Here is a 21,401-nt window from a genome sequence, read left to right as displayed (position 1 = left end):
GCTCTGGCTCATTGCAACAATTCTCTTCTCAGTTTCTTCTTTAGGAAGAGCTTTTACACTTGTCATTCCAGGCTAAGATTACCTCTTTTACTTTCCCTACGTCCTGTAAACATACTAATCTTCCTTTGGAGATACACTTTAATGATAAGTCATCATAAATTGCAAAGCAAGAAACAAAAACAGACCAATTTTGAATAACGAAAAGATCAAAGCAGTTCTGGGGTCAATGAACATCGTTTACACATTTCATCACTGCATGGAGCAGAAGCACTGTTAATGAGGTAACATATTGCAGGAGTGTCCTCACCCATTTTCTTGGAAGTAGTGCAAGTGGCTAGTTTCAGGCACAGCCGGGCACTTGACTAAGCACATTTTTGGAGAGAGATAACAAAAACAGTTTGGTGAGAGGACAGTGATCTTTCTTCTCTAAAGCCAAGTCAATTATGCATCTTATGATGATTCAGCTTGCCCAAGAGTAGAACAGAATTGCTTTATTTCAAACACATTTCCCCCAATAGGTCATCTGAAGTCAATCCCACTAAGTTGTTGTTCTCATGAATTGATATTTGCCAGGTACTGTTACCTTCTCTTAGCATCGCTCACACCTGAAATATTTTCGAGGTTATCATCAGTTTGAAATATGTCCATTAGCGCTACATCAGGTGAAGGTGAAAGGTAGGTTATCCTTAGGTTATACATAGCTTTTGCCTCTGTTGGCAGGAGAGTATAGAGTCTCTTGTCACAATGATTTATCCCACCTATCAATGTGTTGCATCACTTTATAGATGAGTCAAGTTGAACGTAATGAAGCATTTCACTCTGTGTGAGGTGAAGTTGTACAGGTGACATGAATTCAAGCTGGGTTGCAGTGGTTTTACATGTTTCAATAAACCTGTAAAGCCAAAGTTCATGCAGAATCTCATTGATGATGATAATGATCTGTTAGAAAGCCTTTCAGATAATGGAGTCAATGACTTATCAGATTGAGGTATCAGAGACCCACCACATGCTATCACGTCCCTAGAACTTGGCTAGCCTACATAACAAGAGCATTGACGCATTCAACATTATTACACCTTAGGTGATTCACACAAAACATGCATGCACAGACATACAATTGGAAAATATCTCCTATTTGTCTCTAACCAATTCATTCATTTAGTGGTGGGAGGGGATGGTCCTTTTTAGTTGTTGTTTTTTTTTTAATCCTGTGATTTCAACTGGAAGATCACCATTTGACAACCTGGAAGACCTGCTTTGTCAGAATGATGGAATGCATTGACACATGTGTTTCCAAGTGTTTGCATTGTGACAATTTCATACAAAATATCACTTGATTTATAGAAAGTAAACAGTTCAAAAGAAAAGATACAGTAGCAGGATGCTCTTTGTATGAATTATAATACTTTTCAAAGAACTTCGTATAAACCACCCCATCACTACCACATAAAGGTGTGCGAATATCTATTCATACTTTGCGACTGAAAGAAATTCCTGTCAATTTGGTAAATTGTGCAAATCATCAAGTTGATGATGGATGACTTCATTGTCAAATTCTCTTGCCAGGCATTGCCCTATTTCTCCTTTTTCTTTTTTTTTTAATAAGGAGATTACATTGCTGCAGAAAACTTAATATTAAATCATTTATTTGTGACTCACATATGGATTGTTGACAATTCTACAATTTATCTTATTATAAAATGGATCTTCTAAAGATGGACAAAGAAAACTCAAAGCTTGTACCACAAGGAATTTGAGGTTGACATACTTATTTTTCTCAATATTCCACGCAAGTTGACTTCATCAGGCTCTTTCCAATGAAAAATACTCCAATGATGACACATTAGATGGTTCTACTGTGCGGGGCTGTTCTTATTATTCAGTCGGGGTGAATGGCCTTGAACGAGAGGTGAGAGTGTGGCTCTCTAGATGTATTTGTCAGAGAAACAAGCCACAATAGTGTCATTCACACAGACAAAATAGCAGGATTTTGATCGCGATCCAAGTACCGAGATTTTTGCGTCCGCTCATATTGACAGAAATACCCCACTAATTGCCGATCATGATAATTTCTTAACGAAAAAAACGCATATATGCAAAATCTGCCGAAATGATGACCCTTGCCTTCATGTTTGTGTGCTGTTGTGATGTGTGTTTGAATGGCTGAATAAAAAACCTCGAGGTTTTTTGCTCCAGCATTCACACACTCACTATGGTGCAAATTACCAAGATTTTTCTCAAAATTTTGCAATAATTCACAAGATTTCTTGGGATTTTGGACCACCCTGCTGATCATGCTGTTTAGTGAGATTTTTATCCATACAGGCAAAAATCGAGAGATCTAGATTGGGATGCAAATCTCAAGATTTGTATCCCACTAATTGGCATCAGTGTTATTCCCAATATTGGGTTATTGCCACCTGCTATCCCTGTTGGTTTTTTTTTTTCGTTTTTTTTTTTTTTCATTTTTTTTTGGAGGGGAGATATCAAACCATTTATAGAACTTCTTCTTGATGTTAGAAGCTGTTGTTCAACCATCACCCCTATCAAAGAAACAATTCACTGATATATTTATATTTGTAGTATTCAATTTGTTAACACAGGCATAGCCACAATCTAGAAAATGGTATTTGACATTCAAATTCAATTCATTTCAAATTATTTTATTTCCATATAAAGTAATGCAAAGTAATATACACAAAGCTTACATGAGTACATAATATTGTAAGAAACATTGAATCACATAAGTGTCAACAAAACAGGGATACAATATTATGATAATATCAACTTTGGTTTTTAGATAAATAAACAAGTAAGCAATACAATCCCATTTTGTAACTCTATATGGAAAAGAGGAATTCACAAGAAAAGCATAGCATGTAAATTTTGTGAATTACTATAGGAGATGAGGGCATCTCAAGATCCATCAAGGACTCCATGTGTGAAAATTTTGATATTTCATTACAATTCATTAGAATGCTTGATTATATTCAAACAATGTATCTCACAGTCCAGAGATCATGTTGTGTAATTTAATGATTTGTGTTATGTCATTACTTTGTCTCTCTGTTATATTCATGTTTTCATTGCTTTTATTATTTTACTTGATTTAATCTGATTGTTTGGGTGCATGTATGTAGTGCATTTATGAACAGTACCTGTCTTCACTATTATTCTAGTATTGATACAAGTTTTAAGTGAAGACCATTGCCTGGCACATCATAAAGGGAATAATACTAACCTGAAATCATGAAACTTTCGTATTATTTGGATGATGGCAATACATAGTGAGTTTTTACCATTCTCTCTCTCTCTTCTCTCTCTTGTCTGTGGCTGGCCCAGGGTGGCGTGAGGTGTCTACAGTTTGATGAAACACACATCATCTCAGGATCTTGGGACATGTCTGTAAAGGTGTGGGACGCTGTGAAGTTTGAGCTGCTGGCGGAACTGAGTGGTCACATGGGTGTGGTGTCTTGTCTGCAATTCAATAACTGCCACCTGTAAGTTTGCATTCTCCTTGCCCTTTGTATGATGAGCCTCACTGTCAATCCATGATTTATTGCCATTTCTATGCTTTAGAACAGAACAATAGGTAGCCAGGACTGTTAAAGGTAACATTCAGCCTGTTAGATTCCTCTAATCCTTTATGGTATCCAATTCATCTTTACACAATTGGAAATCAAAAAAACTTTTCATAATAAAAACTGATTAAAAAAATGTAATAAATTTATCTTAAAGGAAATTTTTTTCAGCACATGCTTGCATCGAGGCTCTACCCCTCTGATATCTCTGTATCAATAACATTTATGAGACAAGACAGATGTAGTTCTTAGCCACATTAATTGGCAAAATGATGACAAACCGATGCTTTTGTCAATTAAATTGGTATACTCAATATTTTGCCTAAAATAGCAAGTATCAAGATTCCCAAAAAGTGAAGCTTACTGGATAGTTCATAGTGCTGAAGAAGTGATATAAAGAGCATTTAACCTTACTGTTTTGTGTACTGAGGAACAAAGTAATGCAAGAAGTCTAGTTCTCAAACAGTATTCCTAGATTACTATCCCCTCTCTGAAGATAGCGCTTAAAACTTTTTGAAGATTCAGCCATGCAGACAATATGTATAAATGGCCTGATGTCATGTCTTAGGAAACAGCCGCATTTGGCTTCTCCATGTCAACAAGATTCCCCCCACATGTAACTATATCGATTTGAAGGGCAATATGTGGAGAAAGTATGTGATATGTGGAATAGACATATTATGATGAATACAAAAAGAAAAGAATACAATGAATTTTTCACACATCAAGTTCCATACCTCAACCAATAACATATGTACAACTGTCTAAAGAAAAACTAGTCTTTCAGAAAAAGGAAATTGAAGCAAATGGATCACACCATTTAAAAGATGAAGTGAATGGTAATTGCTAATTGATGCTGCTATGAGATGCTCATCCTTTGAGAAGTGTATGGGGACATCAGAATGAGATCTTAGGAATGTACCTATAATTATTTTCATCTCCAAATCAGTATGCATTACATTTGTTACAGATGTTGCTTTAAGGTAACATATAGATTGCTGAGGTAACAATTTACTCATGAGTAATCTCTTAAATTAAAACTCTTATCAACATAATAGAGTTATGTTAAAGTTATAATAGAATTATTGATTACATTTGCCAAATTCCACAGTTCCTACTTAAACACTTTCCATATTCCAGTCCCTATAGCACATTAGCCACTGATCCAATACATCAATTTCTCTTTTTCAGAGTAATTTTCAATACAAACAGTGTATCTAGGACTTGTGCAATAACATTATTACAAAGAAAGTTCAGGCAATCCCTGTAAATTCATGGTTGTATATTCTAAACTACAGTTCATTAAGATGGAAGGGAGTTACCAGAGCTGCTTTGTTAGGTAGAATTGATCTCAACAATAATGATAATTACCAGTCTTCCTGACTCGTGACCCAATTTCACATGTTTCCTATTTGTCTCACAATCACCAATTGACAAGAACCAAGTCCCCTTCAGTCCACTAAATGAACAAAGTACAGTTTGAAGACACAGCTTTCATCTGGTTAAGATCAAACAAAGAGTAGGGTTAAAAAAAAATGTCTGGTCACTGAAGAAGACCAGAAAGCAGAGGCATTTATGTTAGAGCAGTTTGACTCCATGTAGATTATCTGATTAGTGGTCGAAGGTAAGTATCTGGTGTTGCTTTAGTCCCACACCTGCTTGTTGCTGTGGAAGAACCTTAACGTGTAGGGGCATTTTGAGGCTCTCAATTTGAAGTGTCGCTGCTCTGTTTCTTGTCGCCTAGTGCAGGGTCCTTTTCTACTTTGCTAACCGATTAATGACTGGATTTAAGCCAAACTTTGTCTCCACTCTCCAATGATGCTGATAATGACAGGGGCGGGACTCAGCATTACTGTAACTCACTGAGTCTGTGAGAGAGCTACTGAGGAGCTTATGAAACCAGGACTGGCCCAGTTATGTCAGCTTTCATTTCCCACCATATCTCAAGTGTGTTCATGGTTCCCGCACATTGCCCCCACTGAGGTCTCCACACCTATCTCTCTCTCTTCAATCAGTGTAAATTCTGTGATTTTGCATGCTGGGTATCGATGAGATTTTACTTTTTTCCTTTGCTTCCTTTAAGCACTTTTATCAATATCATGCATTCTTTAAGCTGTGCTTCTACTAGACTTCAATAATGACATTTATGTCGTGAACATGTGCTTTGCAAATAGTGTAGTGTGCAGGATAGAATTATTTGTCTTTACGCCTCTCATTGAAATCTCTTCAGTGAACAACTGGACGCAAACCTAAAACATAAACTATGTAACCTAATGAGCACTATAGCAATTATCATGTCATGCATAGCATACATGTAACTGGATAAATGTATATCATGGCAGATATTTCAGAAATGTACCCTTAATATTTTCTGCTAGTCCAAACATAGTTGGATATCAGAAGGCTTCAATGAAATCTCTGCAAAAATATAATGCACAAACATACACTCACATACACATGCTTCCCTATCAAGAAGTACATTATATTGTATGTAAGCAACAATTTTTTCAGTCATGAATCTGAGTCAGCATACAGTTGTACGTCGGATGGCTGAAGGCAAGTGAAAGTCAGTGAAAAGTCATTTTTCCTGCGCACCTTTTAGACTTATTGTCTATTCACTTCACTGATAAGTGTGATCAAGCTAGTTGAGGGAAACAGAATAAGGAAAAGACTTCACTGTAAGTCACCTATCCAATATCCTCCTTACTACAACTCTGAGAACACTTCATGATAAGAGGCAAACCACAAATTCACTCCTTTTTATTTGTCTGACTTGAGGTCCTTTGACATTTACCAGACTCGTTCATCAGCAAATTTCAAGAGTCTCCAACACGTGATGCATGCTTACCCCAAAACATATAACAGGTGCAGGCTGAGAGGTCTTGATGCTGTGCCCCAAAGGACTACTTCTCACTGAATTTCAGTTTGCCCCTCCCTCTGTATTTCCAAGAAGACATAGGATGGCACATTAAGTAGAAAAACAGGCTTTCTTTGGTTGTATGTGATCCCTCCCCCCCCCCCCCCCGCCACCACCGAACAAAAGATTATACCCAATATATCATATCTTATTGAGGGTAATATTTCTGTTCATGCATATCAAAGTTGATTTAGCTTATATGTATTTCTTCCCCCATACTTACAGAATTAAGGGTGAAAAGATAGACTCACGTTGTCATGGATACATTCACATGTGTACAAATGTATGATCTGCACAACATTCTCTTGTTTGTGGCCAAAATACTTAACCTTCAATATTATCATGATGTACAATGCATACTAGAAGTGATAAAACACTGACATTTCTTATGATGTTTTTCTTTCAACAAAAAAAAAGAAAAATGTTTTCCTATTCCTCTTTAGTATATATGTTTATATTCATTTATTTATTTACATTCACATATTTTCATATATAATCTTAAACACAGTTATGTCTGGTGGAATATTTGAAGTAAGACATTTTGTTCTTAATGTATGCCTGATGCCTCAGGTTTCAGGAGAGTATGATAATGCATTATGATTTAGACACTTATCATCACTTGTTTGTACAATATTTACAACTTTATACTCAATGAAGGATTGCTATGTTACCTTGAACTTGGACAAAATCTTTTGTTGTGTATATTTTACTTAACACAATGGGTATACTTTGTAAATTTTATGTAAGCCCCCTTACCCACTCATCTCCCCATCATATCGCAAAAATGAATGTAGGAGTTAGTATTGAGTGAAATGCTTCCTTGATATGGCTTATTCTACACACGTGAGTGATTTTCCACTGCACCTTTTCCCTTCTACACATCCCAAGCAGAGAGCAGTGCAAACTGCAACATTGTGAAAACATTTGTGCATCAGTTTCATCCCCGTGGGCTATTTTTCTTTTTGTGAGCTTGTCTTACGAAGTTCAAGATCCGATGCTACGTCAACAGATGGTGTGAGCTGAATGACTGCAGACGGTAGTGGTGTGCTACCTACACCATGCCAGTGTGCTGGCTTGAAAGGAGTCCAGAGAAAAGCCTGACTAGGATGTTTTTTTCTGGCCCCAGGCACTCCAGTGTGCTCCTACTTCTCCCACTTTTTCCTCACCTTCTTAAAGCACCATTACAGATTTTAATCTCATTTTGAAATGAAAGCTCCTGCCTTGGATGTTCTTATAACCTTCCTAGTGCATATGTGCCACTGCTGCCACTCAATACATGAATATACACCACCTTCTTTTTTGTATGACAATATGTTAATATGAGAGCAGATTGTTGATTTAAACCGAATTCTTAGTGGTAATGTTCTTTGATCATTCATCTTCATGTAAGTTTTCTCAAGCATTTGCTGTGTTTTAAGACAGATAACTCTTGAGATATTGTAGCAGTATCCATGATGATAAAAAATAATAGAAGCTCAGGAAGCTGTTTCTAAGGTAACAACCACTGATCTTTAGTCTAATTTCAAAACTCTTGTTAGTTTGTTTTCACTTCCCATTTGAAAAAACATACAATGTACTTTCTGCTTTCTGCATTCATCACATTTTATTTCTTAACTGATTGTTCCTCTTGTGAGATAATTTTGAGATACATGTACATTTGCAAGACCTTTTTCCAAATAATAACATTCTAATTTGTCTAAATTGCACAATGCATGTGATCTACTAAATTCTAATGTGTTGCTTCATGGACATCAGATGGGCCAGATGTGAGATTTGATACAGAATGCATATAAATACATTCTTTTTACAAAATTGGATATGTCATTTTGTGAAATATTTGATGCTAGTTACCTGAAGTGAGTGATGAGGACAAGAAGAATTCTTGCTTTAAGTATCAGGTGAAGGTGTTCTACAAGGTCATACACCCATGGTGGAGTAAATTTCCCAGGCTGCGATGACACAGAAAGTGATGGTAGCAAGGGGTGGGGCAGGGAAAGGGGGAAAGGATAAAAGAGAGGTAACATTGAGAGTTAGGGGGTGCTTTTTAATGGAAGATTTGTGCAAGGTAGTGCCCTGGAAGTTACATAATGTAGCCCTACCATTAAACAAAGATACTCAAAGGAAAAATAACATGGTAAAGTTATTCTTTACTGTCATATCCATTCATCTCAAGTATGTACATGTAGTTTCCAGGACAACTTGGTTTTCATTGCAGAAGGAAGCAAGTCTGTGAGCTTGTAAGATTAACCTGTGTGTATAAATGATATCCTTATCACACTTAATGAGAACATGAGCACTTAAGTAACAACAAGCCCTGCTTTATTTAAGAAAGCCAGGACATTCTTGATAGAGTATTAGATTTGCACTGCGACATATGCCTATCGTACTGAAAACTACACTTACATTCTTATGAAGTAGATTGCACGCTTTAAAGGGAAGATAAACCCCAAGAGCAATGTGGATTGAGTGAAAGCAGCAACATTAGTAAAGCACATCATTGAAAATTTGAAGAAAATCGGACAATCGATGCAAAAGTTATGAATTTTTTAAGTTTTGGTGTTGGAACGGCTGGATGAGGAGACTACTAGAGGTTATGACGTATGAGTGGACAACAATACCAAGAAAATATTAAAAAAATTCTACAAAAATCAATTTGTCATAAAAATTACAAATTCCATCAACTTGATATTGACATAATGTTAAGGGTAGCAATTATTCCCCCTGCTTTCTGAAAGAGGTTGGTCCACTGCTCTTTCATAATTCTAGAAAAGTGAATTTTTGTCGAATTTCCTTTATATTTTCTTTGTATTGTTGTCCACTCATACGTCATATCCTTTAGTAGTCTCCTCATCCAGCGGTTCGAACACCAAAACTTAAAAAATTCATAACTTTTGCATCGTTCGTCCGATTTTCCTCAAACTTTCACTGATGTGTTCTGATGATGTTGCTGCTTTCACTTAATCCACATTGCTCTTTGGGTTTACCTTCCCTTTAAGATGATTATTCTTCACTGAATCTTAATTGATCATAAAGATGTCTGATACACTTTCACTTTATGGGATGGCTGTTTTAGTATTCATGATCTTTGTTTTATATCTCATCCATGTGTAGTGTGACTGGATCACATGATAGCACCATTAGGATATGGTGTATGGAAAGCTTTCAGTGTCTTCACATCATTGAGCATCACTCTCATGCTGTGACATGTCTGGATCTACAGAGTCAGGTCATTGTCAGTGGCTCCTTTGACAGGTAAGAGGAAGATTAGTTTGTGTGTGACGCGCATCATCTCATCTGGTAATGACTAATACATGCCTTGGGTTGCAGAACTTGATGAAATAAACAGTATTACCAAATCTAGTATTGGCAATGAAACATTGAGTGTTTTAGTTTAGAGATTTCCACTCACACATAAAATAAAGATTTTGTCTTCAGTGCCATTGCCATAAAATCATATATTCTTTGTGTATGCAGTACCTGCGAGTTTCTTTCTTGTTTGAATTGTTCTTGTTTTGTGTGAGCCTGCGTGTTATTTTGATTTTGTAATTTTACATTTGTATATTTATGTAATACTATGCATGTATATTTTTCATTTTTGTAAAATCATTTGTAATTCAGCCTCTGGCTGCGATCAATGATTTGTTGAATAAAGATACCATTAATAATAATAATAATGATAAATTTTTGAGAGATGAAACAGGCGACAAAGATCAGACAGTTTGGTCAAACTTGAGTGTACATTGTAAAATTAGTGGTAGAGAGAAGTAATGTTTACTGATGTATGTCTGCATATTACATAGTTTAAAAGAAAAAAACCAAAACAATCTTTATGGTAGCTTAGACTCTGCACAGAGTGAGTTATCATGGTAACAAGACAACGACTAAAATTGACTGCTGCATGATGGAAACAGGTTGTACACTCATCAAATGACAGTGAATATTCGTAAGTAATATCAGGAGCTGAAATAGGATGCAAGTCTAGTAGAGACTTACAGTGTGATACAATGGACTATCTGCTTAGTAAATAGTATAAAAGTATTTGATGCTGATGTAATTGATACTCTGGCAACTTTTTTTAAAAGGTGCAAACCCTAATAACATATCTCTTACTGCTATCAACTCATAAATGCTTAAAGTCAGATTTTAAAAAAAAAAATCATGATTGACCAAAAGGAACTTTGTGAGCATGATCAGACAAAGGTACAATGTGTGTACCATAAGAAAAGGAATATTTGCGTACAGTCAGTCAGAAATAAGCAGTTGTGTGCAGTGGGAAAAAGATCATGTGTTGTGTCAAAAGGAGATATGATTGATGATGTCAGAGTCCATGATGGAGACTGACATGTGTTATGTATTAATGACATCCTTCTACCCTCCCTCTCATTCTTGCTCTCTTTCTTTGGCAGCTGGTTAAAACAAAAACAAATCGCTGCTAAAGTCATGTCAGTAGTTAGTACACTGCAGCAAACTTGTACAACAATGATCACACAGATACCCGCACATCAGAATTTACAGAATAGAGACCAATATATTGAGAGTATTTCATTTGAATGTACATAAGTTTCTCTTTTTGTATGTTGTCTGATTTTATCTGCCAATCTCTCCTAATAATCATGCAACATCAAAAATTTCCAATGTTTTGTTTAAAAAATGATGATAATTATGTTTAATCATGACTTTTTTCAAGTTCAAGGCAATGTAAGTAGAACATAAAAAAAAAAATGTCAGCCATTTCATTCAAAACAAATGGCAGGTTAAAACATGTACATGAGATACAAAATAATGTCGAAATTCACATCACAAACACAACACAAAATACATGTATCATATCACACACAAATTGTCAACTATTAATCAATTCATCCATATCTATTTCCTCTCTCAAGATATGCAAAATTGTACCTGAATATAATTCTTTTTGGGCTAGTTGGGCTAACTCAGATATTTTGGAGTAGCCAATTGTTCTTGTTTGTTACATTGTGTTTGTTTTACTTTAAGACTGATGTAGTCAAAATTAAAGTTCATGTATGCACAACTTAGAGTCCCAAGTCACTTCATATAAATTCCCAATGCCCCCAAAGCTTAGCTTAGGTCACAAAAGGGGCTGCTTGCATGTGGTTTATATCAATTTACAAAGAGCATTCTGTGAGTTTTGTGAATAATGTATTGAACTAATGAATAACTTTCTAACTACATTGAATATGAAGTCACCCATGACGGATGCATGTGTCAACAGCCAATATAAATTTGAAAGTGCAATATTTATGGTGTTTTTTTTTTATGAGACAAACTTCATCTGGTTTTATTTTAGACTTGTGAGTGACATCTGCTGATATGCATCATAAGTAGGAGAAGATTTTGACAAAAATATTTTCTGTCACTTATCAGAAATGATTCACACGAAGTAATGGTATGTGTTTTCAGAGTGTGACAGTAGTAGATGAAATCTTCAGACCATTGACTTTGAGCAGATTATATTTTTCCTTTGTTTTCCTCAGCCAATTTCCTTCCAAGCAATATAGAATTAAAGACAATCATTCATAAATAGAACCAGCTGTCTCGCCCGTGAGGCCAATAGGCTTGGAATTGAGGGACTTACGTACATGTTGGTAATCTGTGTTGAGGAGTTATCTGCATGAAGGAGTTATCTGTATGGAGCAGTTTAATAGCGGGAGGAGAAAGAAGTAAGAAGGAGGTCAGTGGAAGTGACTGAACATTCCTTCCTCCACCCTTCACTCTTTATTATCATCATGAGAAGGCAGAATGAGTAGAGAGGGATTCCAAAGACCAGAGTCCAAAGTCACTTCACACTGAATCCCTGCAGTGGTTGGTCTATCAAGTTGTGGTCAGAATCCCTCAGGGTGTTATCCACGTCATCTTCCATCAGCTTTAGTCAGCTAAAGACATGCTGTCAGTTTTCAAGGAAGTTTGATTAATATGTAAGGTACATTTTGTTTGGACAATAGTCTGTATTATGAAATGAACCATTTTTTGTGAGTTTCAAGATTTTATCAACATTATGGCTATTTATTCTTTACATGATTATTACAAAATGTTTTGAAGTAGTGTTTGATATTTCTTTGAATTTAAAAATGTAAGCGGGTGTTTACCATTGAATTCTCTTTTTAAGAGATATTGTGTGCATCCCATAAATGGTGTGTGTGTATGTGTGTGTGTAAGTTAGTCTTTTATTCATTACATGCTTGTTTATGCTCTGAGAGAGCCAGAGTGACTGTAGTTGCTATCTATGGAAAAATTGATGCACAAACTAAACTACCAGGGTATGAAAGTTTGGTTGAGAGCCAAGCATAGGAAGGAAGGCAGGGAGAAGTGAATCTTGATGCTGGGTAGAAAAGAGTAAGAGACAGTAACAGACAGTGTTGATAGAGTCCAGAGGTTTCAGAGATAGGATGGGAAGTAGAGAGCGGTTCCTGCCTGCTAGGCTATGGGCCCCTCATGGCATAGAATTGATGGTGCAATGACCCAAGACAGGAGGTGTAAATGCACTCATGAAGGGTTATTTAGCTCACCCCTTAGTCCACATTGGTCAACTTCAGACTTGCTCATCTCACTAGTCTCCTTTTACTGCAAACAAGAAAGGTTCATACTAAAATGTGGACTTTTTTATTGCATTCTACATTAGCTACAACTTGCAGTTCATTTACTAGCAACATGCAGATTTTTCAATTATTTTGATGAGATAACTCTGAATAATACAGTTGTAGCTTTTATATTTTTGCCTCTGTCAAGGAAGGAGCTAAATATTTTTGTCAGCATTGGATTGTCTGTTTGCAAATAACTCAAAAAGTTTAGAACCGACATAGATAAAACTTACAGGAAAAGTTGATAATGACACAAGGAACAGATTGAAAAGTTTTGGTAGTGATCGAGGGATTTTTATGAATTTTTAGCAGATTTTTGATATTTTGGCAAATAATGTCAATGAACTTTGTAGTTCAAGCTGTGTGCATTTGAAGTTAGCATACGCGTACTCTCTGCTCTGCTCGAGGAGTCATGCAGTAGGAAGCTGATGAGGTAGACACTTCTTAGTTTTTTCTCTCTTTCTTTTTTAGCTATCATTGGGAAGTTGGGTGATTTGCAGCATGTGTGTCATATGGGTGGATATAAGCTGCTTGGCAGAGGTCTTTTCTAGTTACCAGTGATATACCAAGGCCAAATGACTTTAATAAGTTTAAATGAAAACAAAGACAATGTTGATCCTCCATGGGACATACATGAGACTAGCTACGTCTATTCCTTGCTAATGGCTGTACCACAACACCATTGCTACCATACTGGTCACATGAGGCTTGAATGTTGCCTGTGTGTTGACAAGTCACATGGTTGGAGTTGGCAGCTGATGCATTGAATCTTCACCAAGTATTGCATACAATAGAAACAGTATTGCTCCAGCCACTGTTATTGTGGTTTGCTTCATGTGGTCTCAGTTGCTGTGTGATTGTGGTTATACTTTGGTTGTTTGTGGTTGCTGTGTCTACAAACTCTTTCCAAATCAGGATGCAACCAATTTGGGCTTTCAGGCCTTACTGGGTTGGTCCGTCCAAGATACATGGACTTGTTTGTCAATTTACACACCTAATATAGTCTGAAGTTGTTGAAACGGATCACACGTCACATCGGAAGTTATGTTTGTATGTTCCCTTTCCAGGAAGTTAGTCAGGAAAGTAGAATTGTGCTCCTGGTATGGAGAATGCATGGCTGAGATCAGTCACACCCTGGACTTAGAATATTGGATAAAATGAGAAGGGTGGAAACAGGAAACTATGACAGTGGAATATATTCCATTTGGAAATCTGATGTCATCCAAACAAACACTAATATGGACAACAACAACAACAACAACAAATAAATAAAAGTAATTTCTCGGAATTTTCTTTTTGCCTGAAACTTGAAAGAGAGAAGTTGCAAATATGTCAACACATTGTCGCGCAAAATGCAATCCTACACCCTCTAGAATAGTTATGTTATGAAGTATTATATCAGAAGATATTTGCGAAAGTAAACACAAGATTCTTTTATACTATAATTCATCATATTGACAGGTCAACTTGCAGTAGAGCCAGTTGATGATACAAAATTGACCATAGCTAAAGGCAGTATGCATCAAAATGAAGTACCAATGCAAACATTGTTTTATGTGACTTGTGATGACATATATATCTGTTCATAAAAGAGGATATATAGAGTAAAACACCCCGTCTGCGGCAGGCTTTGTACAGGATGTCTATTTGCGGCAAGGGCCATTTCATTCATTGATGAAAAGGCCAAATCAGGTGTCACTTCCCATAATACATGCGAGTAACTCCTGCTTGTGTTCTGAAGTGGGACTAAGCACACATGATGTTCATTAGCTGTTTCATTGATGAATAAAAGTGCCCCTGCCAGAAATAGGCACCCTGCCGCATATTGGGTATTTTACTCTACATGTAGCAATAATTTAGTTGTCCTGAAGCCATTTTCTTTTGTCTTCACTCATGTTAACTCGCTGAGGACAAACTGATTTTGCTATAACATGCATTTCCTTTTAGATACCTGCCCAAGTATACTCGGTACTTGTCTTCAACGGGTAAACACTCATTATCAAGTTTTCTTTCATGTTTGCCCGGTATTGCTGTATGTCATCAGGTGGTACCAAAAAATATCAGCTTAATCTTAATCTTAAAGAGGGTGTGTGCCTCGAGCAAGTAGTCTGCGGTGTGACATGTAGCAAGTCAACCTCTTTCTTCACAGGGCTTTGAGATAAGCTAATAAAATCTACCTAAATAAGGGACTCAGACATAGAAGAAAAGTGAAATGCTTACAATGTGGTAGAGTGCTCTCATAAGTGTATTCATACTTCATTATTTTACCTGTGTGATCACGCGCTTGGCTTCCTGTATGAGGATTATTACCCAGTATTTTTTGCCTTGAAAAGGCTCAATGACAAGATTGCCGCACTATGAACTCTGTGCCAGGTTTTAGAATAGAATGATGATATGCTGTTCTCAGAAGTTGTAAATACGTGTATGAATGACTCAGAAGCCGTACCTTTTAGGTGGCTGTCGCTGTTCTTTTAGAAAGGTGTGGTTGAACTTCAGTCAGGTTACCATGCCCACAAATACCAGGTGAAGTTCAGACATAATGCTGTTTCCTCGTCTTGGTGAATGAACGCACAAGAATGCTAATCTGGAGGTCATACAGTACATCAGGCAGTGCAGTCAGCAATCAATTAGTTCCTGTAGGTAGCAAACACCAATCTCACTCATTCTAATGTTTAACAGTACGTGATGGCAACTAGGAACTCTTCATTTGCTGTAGATATAAGGCGTAGCATATATATTGCATCTTTTTATCATCACACATTTCAAGTAACAAGTACAAACTTATAATTAATGATGTGCTCAAAGGAGTAGTAAATAAAAGGAATATAAAGGTGCCATGAACCTAGTAATGTGCAATGCCTGTATTGGGAAACAAGCGAAAATTTAGTGTAGATTTTGGTTAGTCCTTCATAGTACAGACCTGTACATCACTGGCCAAACTGGAGTCAAAATTTTTTTTTCGTTTAAAAAACAAAACAAAACCAAAAAAAAACTGCTTTGTCTGACTCTGTTGTATTCATGTATTTCTAGAGTCTCATCTTAATTTATGAGACAGGTAGTAGTGCAGAAGTTCATTTATTGTCACTGGAATATGTGCATATTTCTTGTAAACACTCCTAACCTTTGATGGTGTCTGCTTATAAAACATTCAAGGGCAAGTGGATAGTTTTTCACTGACTGCACCAGACTCTGGGTTTAGAAAGGTTTAGGTGAATCTCTTCTTTTCTCCCTGTTTTGAATTTTGAGATCCAAAATATTGTGTTTAAAATCTCAAATACAATCACACGTGAAAATTTTGATTAATGAGAGATGTAAGAGTGTGTCAGGGGCTAATAAGAATGAAGGATATTGTTAATTGAAAGAGGCACAATCCCAAGACATGGCAGAAGCAAGTAATAAGAGGTCTGGACTTAGAAAGCAGCAATATGTCTGCCTCAAAGGGCCTAAAATGTTGATAGTCTGTCTCTCAAATAGCACTATGTTTCAACAACAACAACAACAAAAAGACCCAATCACAACCTTAATATTATGAATACAGGTTGAATGAAGGTATTTTGCCAACCAGTTCTGTCATCATTCTCTTCCAATGCTTACTAAGGTAAGAATAATCCTTCTCTGTCTCCAAGAGACACAGAGTGTGAGGAGCTACCTGTGTACACCAATCCAAGCCATGTTAAGGCAGCAACCAATGGAAGGATAGGTTATATAGATAAGACTCATCACACGAGGAAGACAACCTAAAAAGATGGAAATTTAACCAAATGTGGCTATATATAGTGTACAATATGATGGATGGCAAACAACAGGATCCTCTCAGGAAGTTATCATTTTTTATTTTTTATTTTTTGCCAATTTGTATGAGCCACTAATCTGTGAAAAATTCCCTTATTCTGTCTTGGCTGGGTGTCTCATCCATTCATGTGGAGAAGCAGCCAAATTAGATTAACCATCTATAAAGCCCTGTAAAACCAGGCCTAAAGAGAGGTTGGCAACTTGAATTAAACTTACCTCTTTTAATAGATGGTATGTTGGCTTCACTATTCATCTCATAATGCTGAGTCAAAGGATGCAAAATTAGACTCAAAATACACTGTTTTAACAAGTCATGGTACAATGCAATACATCTGTAATCAAATTATTTTTTAATCAAATTTGTACAATTCTTAATCATTAGATATTATCCCTGTGTTATTAAGCATAACATCAGGAAATATGATGTTTGAAGTGGCCTTCATAATTATGTATGCTTGACAGAAAAAAAAGAATGATTTTGCAACATTAATGTTGTTTTAGTCCTTGTCTTATATCCATCCAAAGTATAGCAACAGAAGAAGGCATAGACTTCATTTCCAATGTATAATGGATCTGATGCAGAGAGACAAATTGCAGTATAAAGATAGCAAAAGAAAGTTTCCATTTCTTCATTAATTGTTTTCTATTTATCATATTCAATACATTCAGGAGAAAAGTAGTCATGTGATTGTATATCCATGTTTACAAAGTACCAATTGGTGTTCAAATAGTTGAACATATTGGATTTTACCCTAGTATTGATGATACAATATGGTTTAAGTTTTCTCATCTGTACGGTTTAGCATCTTTGAGTCAATTACATCATATCTACTGTAGATCAGCACTACTTCCTGCTAGTTTGCTTATTCACGGGCAACGTTGAGGAAATTGTCAAAAAGTCTGTCTGCAGGAGAATATTATCCCTTTACCAACACAATGAGCCATTCAGATACAGACTTATCCAGCAAATAAATACATTCTGATGTTTGAAATATGCTGAAGCCTTTCATGATATTCCATTATGTGTCAGTAGCACTTTTTGTTACGGCGTTTATCCTTAACATCCTCTCAGTTTGACGTGCCTCCAAGTTGAAGAACATAGGCCCTTAGCTTTACGCAATGCCAGCTGCCCCCTAGAGAGCAGACATATTTCAACTATACAGGTCTTGCCTTCAGACATTGTTCCTGTGCTGAAGACAAAGGCCAGTAAATGTTCACATGTTTTCACACGTAGCCTTCGTGTAATTAGAAGCAAGCACGTTGCTAAGGTCCGGTAACTCTGAAACATGAGTCTGCCTGTCTTTTTATCACCCCTCTGGGTGTCCTGTCAAAAGTGCACTCAAATATTGCTCATTTCCACCAATCAAAATTATTACTGCCACAAAAATTAAACAAATTCTTGAAAACAAGGAGGAATTTCACACCCGAGTTCAGCCCTAGTTATGATTAGTAAGGCTCCTGACAGCTGAGAGAAGAGGGGAAAATCTCATTCCAATTCAAGGAACAAAATTATAAATTGTAATGATAGTTTGTCTCCAGGGCTGTTGGCCAAAATGGCTCCCCTGGGTGTCTCCTGTGGTTGTGTAGTCCCAGCCATTGAAGTTCAAGGCAGGAAGAGAGTGCTTAAAACCCAGGTACTGAAGGGAAGCATAACACTCTGTTTTGTTGGCCCACTGGAAAAGAGGATGACTAGAATTAAGGTTATAGGAGGAAGCTGGACTAGATTAAAATATCAACCTCTTGATGTTAGCCAGGGGCATCATTTGTGCCTTGGGAAGTGTAGTGGTCAGTTAGTGACAAAAACTCAATTTAACCTCCTTTCCTGTGAATAGTTTATTCTGCTTTTGAGGTGCCTGCAAAAAGAAGTGACCTTTCATCTAGGAGTAACTCCCATGTCATTCCTTTTTTTCTGACTACTTCTCTGTGCGATGCTTACTGTAAAGCGAGGAATTTTCGTGTGCATTTTAATTTCGCGAATTTCGCGAGCACCAAGATTCGCGAAATTAAAATGCACGCAAAAGTTCTTTTCTACGCTATATGCATTGAATGCCAATGGCAGTTCGCGAAAATTTCATGCCGCAAAAAAGGCCATCGGCTCCAATTCGCGAAAAATTCATGCCGCGAATATATCATGTTTTACAGTATTTTGACATTGCAATTTGTTCTATACATGTTTGTTTTTGTTGTTTTTTTTTAAGGCTGATCCAGGTGTGTATTAAGTGAAGCTGTATGCAAGTCATGCCGATTTCAGGTTGAAATTATATAGTGGACACCCTATAATTAGGAAACAATTTACCAAGAACATCGCTTAAGTTCAACAAAATTTAACATAAACTGTTTTTTACTGCTTAATCAGGATTACAGACAACTTTATCAGGACATATCTTGGCTGTAACAAGTCCATTGTCCATCATTCATGTCTGAAAAATTGTAGCTGTATTAGAAATGATGAAAAAGAATACCAGTATGAAGAAAATGTGTTTTCCACTATTTGTCTTAATGTACGTGTCGTTCACTCAAATGATGTAACGAAAATGCATTGAAGTTATTGCTGCCTATCTCTTGGCATTAATTAGAGGGTCAGAGGTATCGTTACTTGATAAGTACTAGTACTGTGAATTCTGATATAGGTTATTTTGCAGATCAAATGAATGAAGCTTGTTTCCATGATGCAATTGCCCAAACTATGAGTGTAGTATGTCATTATTTTTCATCACCTTTTTTGTTTCTGAGTGTCCTTGCGTGTGTGTACTTGTTACCATTGATATCTCTGAGTTTAATAGCTGTATTGTACATGGTTTGGTGTAATGCCCACATGGCCATGCCGAAATGGGGGAGGGGGGTACAAACTTGTCTCCTGACCCTTCCAATTCAGCAGTTTAAAGAAGAGGTCTATCGATCATTCAATGACTCTGAGCTCATTCTTAGTACTGAAAATGGTTGAAAGCACAAAAGATAATTACTGGACTGGGGATGTCAAATCATTTTGCATTCATATCGTTGTCATAACAACTGTATTTAAATATACTGGACAAGAGTTCACTGTAATCAAAATAAACAATCAGACTGGAACCAAAGCAAATCAGCTGATATTCAGACTAAGATATGAGTAATTTAAAATTTATAGATATCAATGTCAGTCAATACTGACTTTTGTTTGGGGCCTGAGAATAATGAGGTACCTGTAATGCAATGAACATTCAGTTACTGTCATGTTCCAAGTCACAGCACTCCCTTTTGCTGCAGATGAAGTTGTCTGTAAGTTAGTGAAAAGTTTGCTCAAGAGCTTCACAGCATACTACGTAAAGAATACAATCTGATGGAATGGCTGTAGAAAAAGCTTCTAAAGTTGTACCTTTCTATACAACAACAACAACAACAACAACAACAGCAACAAAAACAACAAAATGTCCCAATGTGTTTGCTCCCCCTCCCCTTTGAAAAACCTTGACCACCAAAGTTTGAATTTGATTACTGTAGAAATTGATACAGTATGTTTGCATCGACACTGCTTAATTCTGTAAGGCAAAACAAGTATATGATAATTAGTATAGAATCTCAGTACTGCTTAGTGCACTTAACTCATGAGAGTTGTCCAAATTCCAGCACTGCACTCTAAGCACTGTATGAGAGTGGCTGTAGATCTAACAGCATCTCACTTGAAAACCACCAATTTATCACACCCACATTAAAATTCATCACAACAACTAGCTTTAAATTTGCTGAACCTCAAATTATGACTTCCTGTATTAATAAGAGGATGAAAGAACTGTCTCCAGGTCCCCAGGAGACGAGGGGCAGTGAGGGATCATATCACATGTCTGATGATCAAGTCTTGCTCTATCATGTCTGATGAATACTCCCTCCCTCGGTCTCTAACACACACATACCTTAATACTGTCAAGCAAGATATTTTCGCAGCATGAAATTTTGGCGAATTGGAGCCAACGGCATTTTTTGCGGCACAAACTTTTCACAAATTGCTTCTGGTATTTAATGCATCCATGTAGACAAGAACTTTTGCGTGCATTTTAATTTCGTGAATCTTGGCTCTTGTGAAATTATGGGAATTAAAATGTACGCACACATTTCTGGTTTCACAGTATCACCTCCACTGATGTACATCTTGGCTTTCCATGTAGTTTAGTGTCAAGGAGTCACACAGGTATGTTTGGAGTATGGGTGGAGTAATAAAAAAACTTATAGTTTGAAAAATTCCGTTCATTCATTGCACTGCTGAATGAATAGATGTATAAATCTGGTATCTTATGCAAACAAATCTTGTCTTGGTTTGCTTGCTTTCTTGTCTTTTCTGTAACATGCACATTTCCCATAGTTCTGTCTTCTACTAGCCCTGTGCACAGTATATCTCTCTCTCATCTTAGCTCCCTCATCATTTCTCTCTGTCCTTTGATTCGGTTTGTTGTTGTTTTTTCATCACAGATGGTTAAATCACTAAAATCAAAATGTAATGCATGGAATGCATACATAAAAAGATTCATGATAACT

At 36.6% G+C, this 21,401-nt stretch overlaps 1 protein-coding gene across 1 annotated transcript in view; it reads left to right on the top strand.

Moving 5' to 3' along the window:
- Positions 1–21,401, top strand: part of LOC139740734 (uncharacterized) — a 94,647-nt gene that overhangs the window by 56,843 nt on the left and 16,403 nt on the right. Inside the window, exons 13-14 of the mRNA XM_071651302.1 lie at positions 3,343–3,500; positions 9,610–9,750. Coding sequence (XP_071507403.1) covers positions 3,343–3,500; positions 9,610–9,750 — 299 coding nt within the window. The remainder of the gene's footprint in view (positions 1–3,342; positions 3,501–9,609; positions 9,751–21,401) is intronic.

Source organism: Diadema antillarum, unplaced genomic scaffold, assembly GCF_040938485.1.
Source record: "Diadema antillarum isolate AM-2024a unplaced genomic scaffold, OU_Dant_1.0 seq00000876_RagTag, whole genome shotgun sequence".
Classification (NCBI taxonomy): domain Eukaryota; kingdom Metazoa; phylum Echinodermata; class Echinoidea; order Diadematoida; family Diadematidae; genus Diadema; species Diadema antillarum.
Note: the sequence above shows the minus strand (reverse complement) of the source record. Positions and strands in the feature narration are given on the sequence as shown.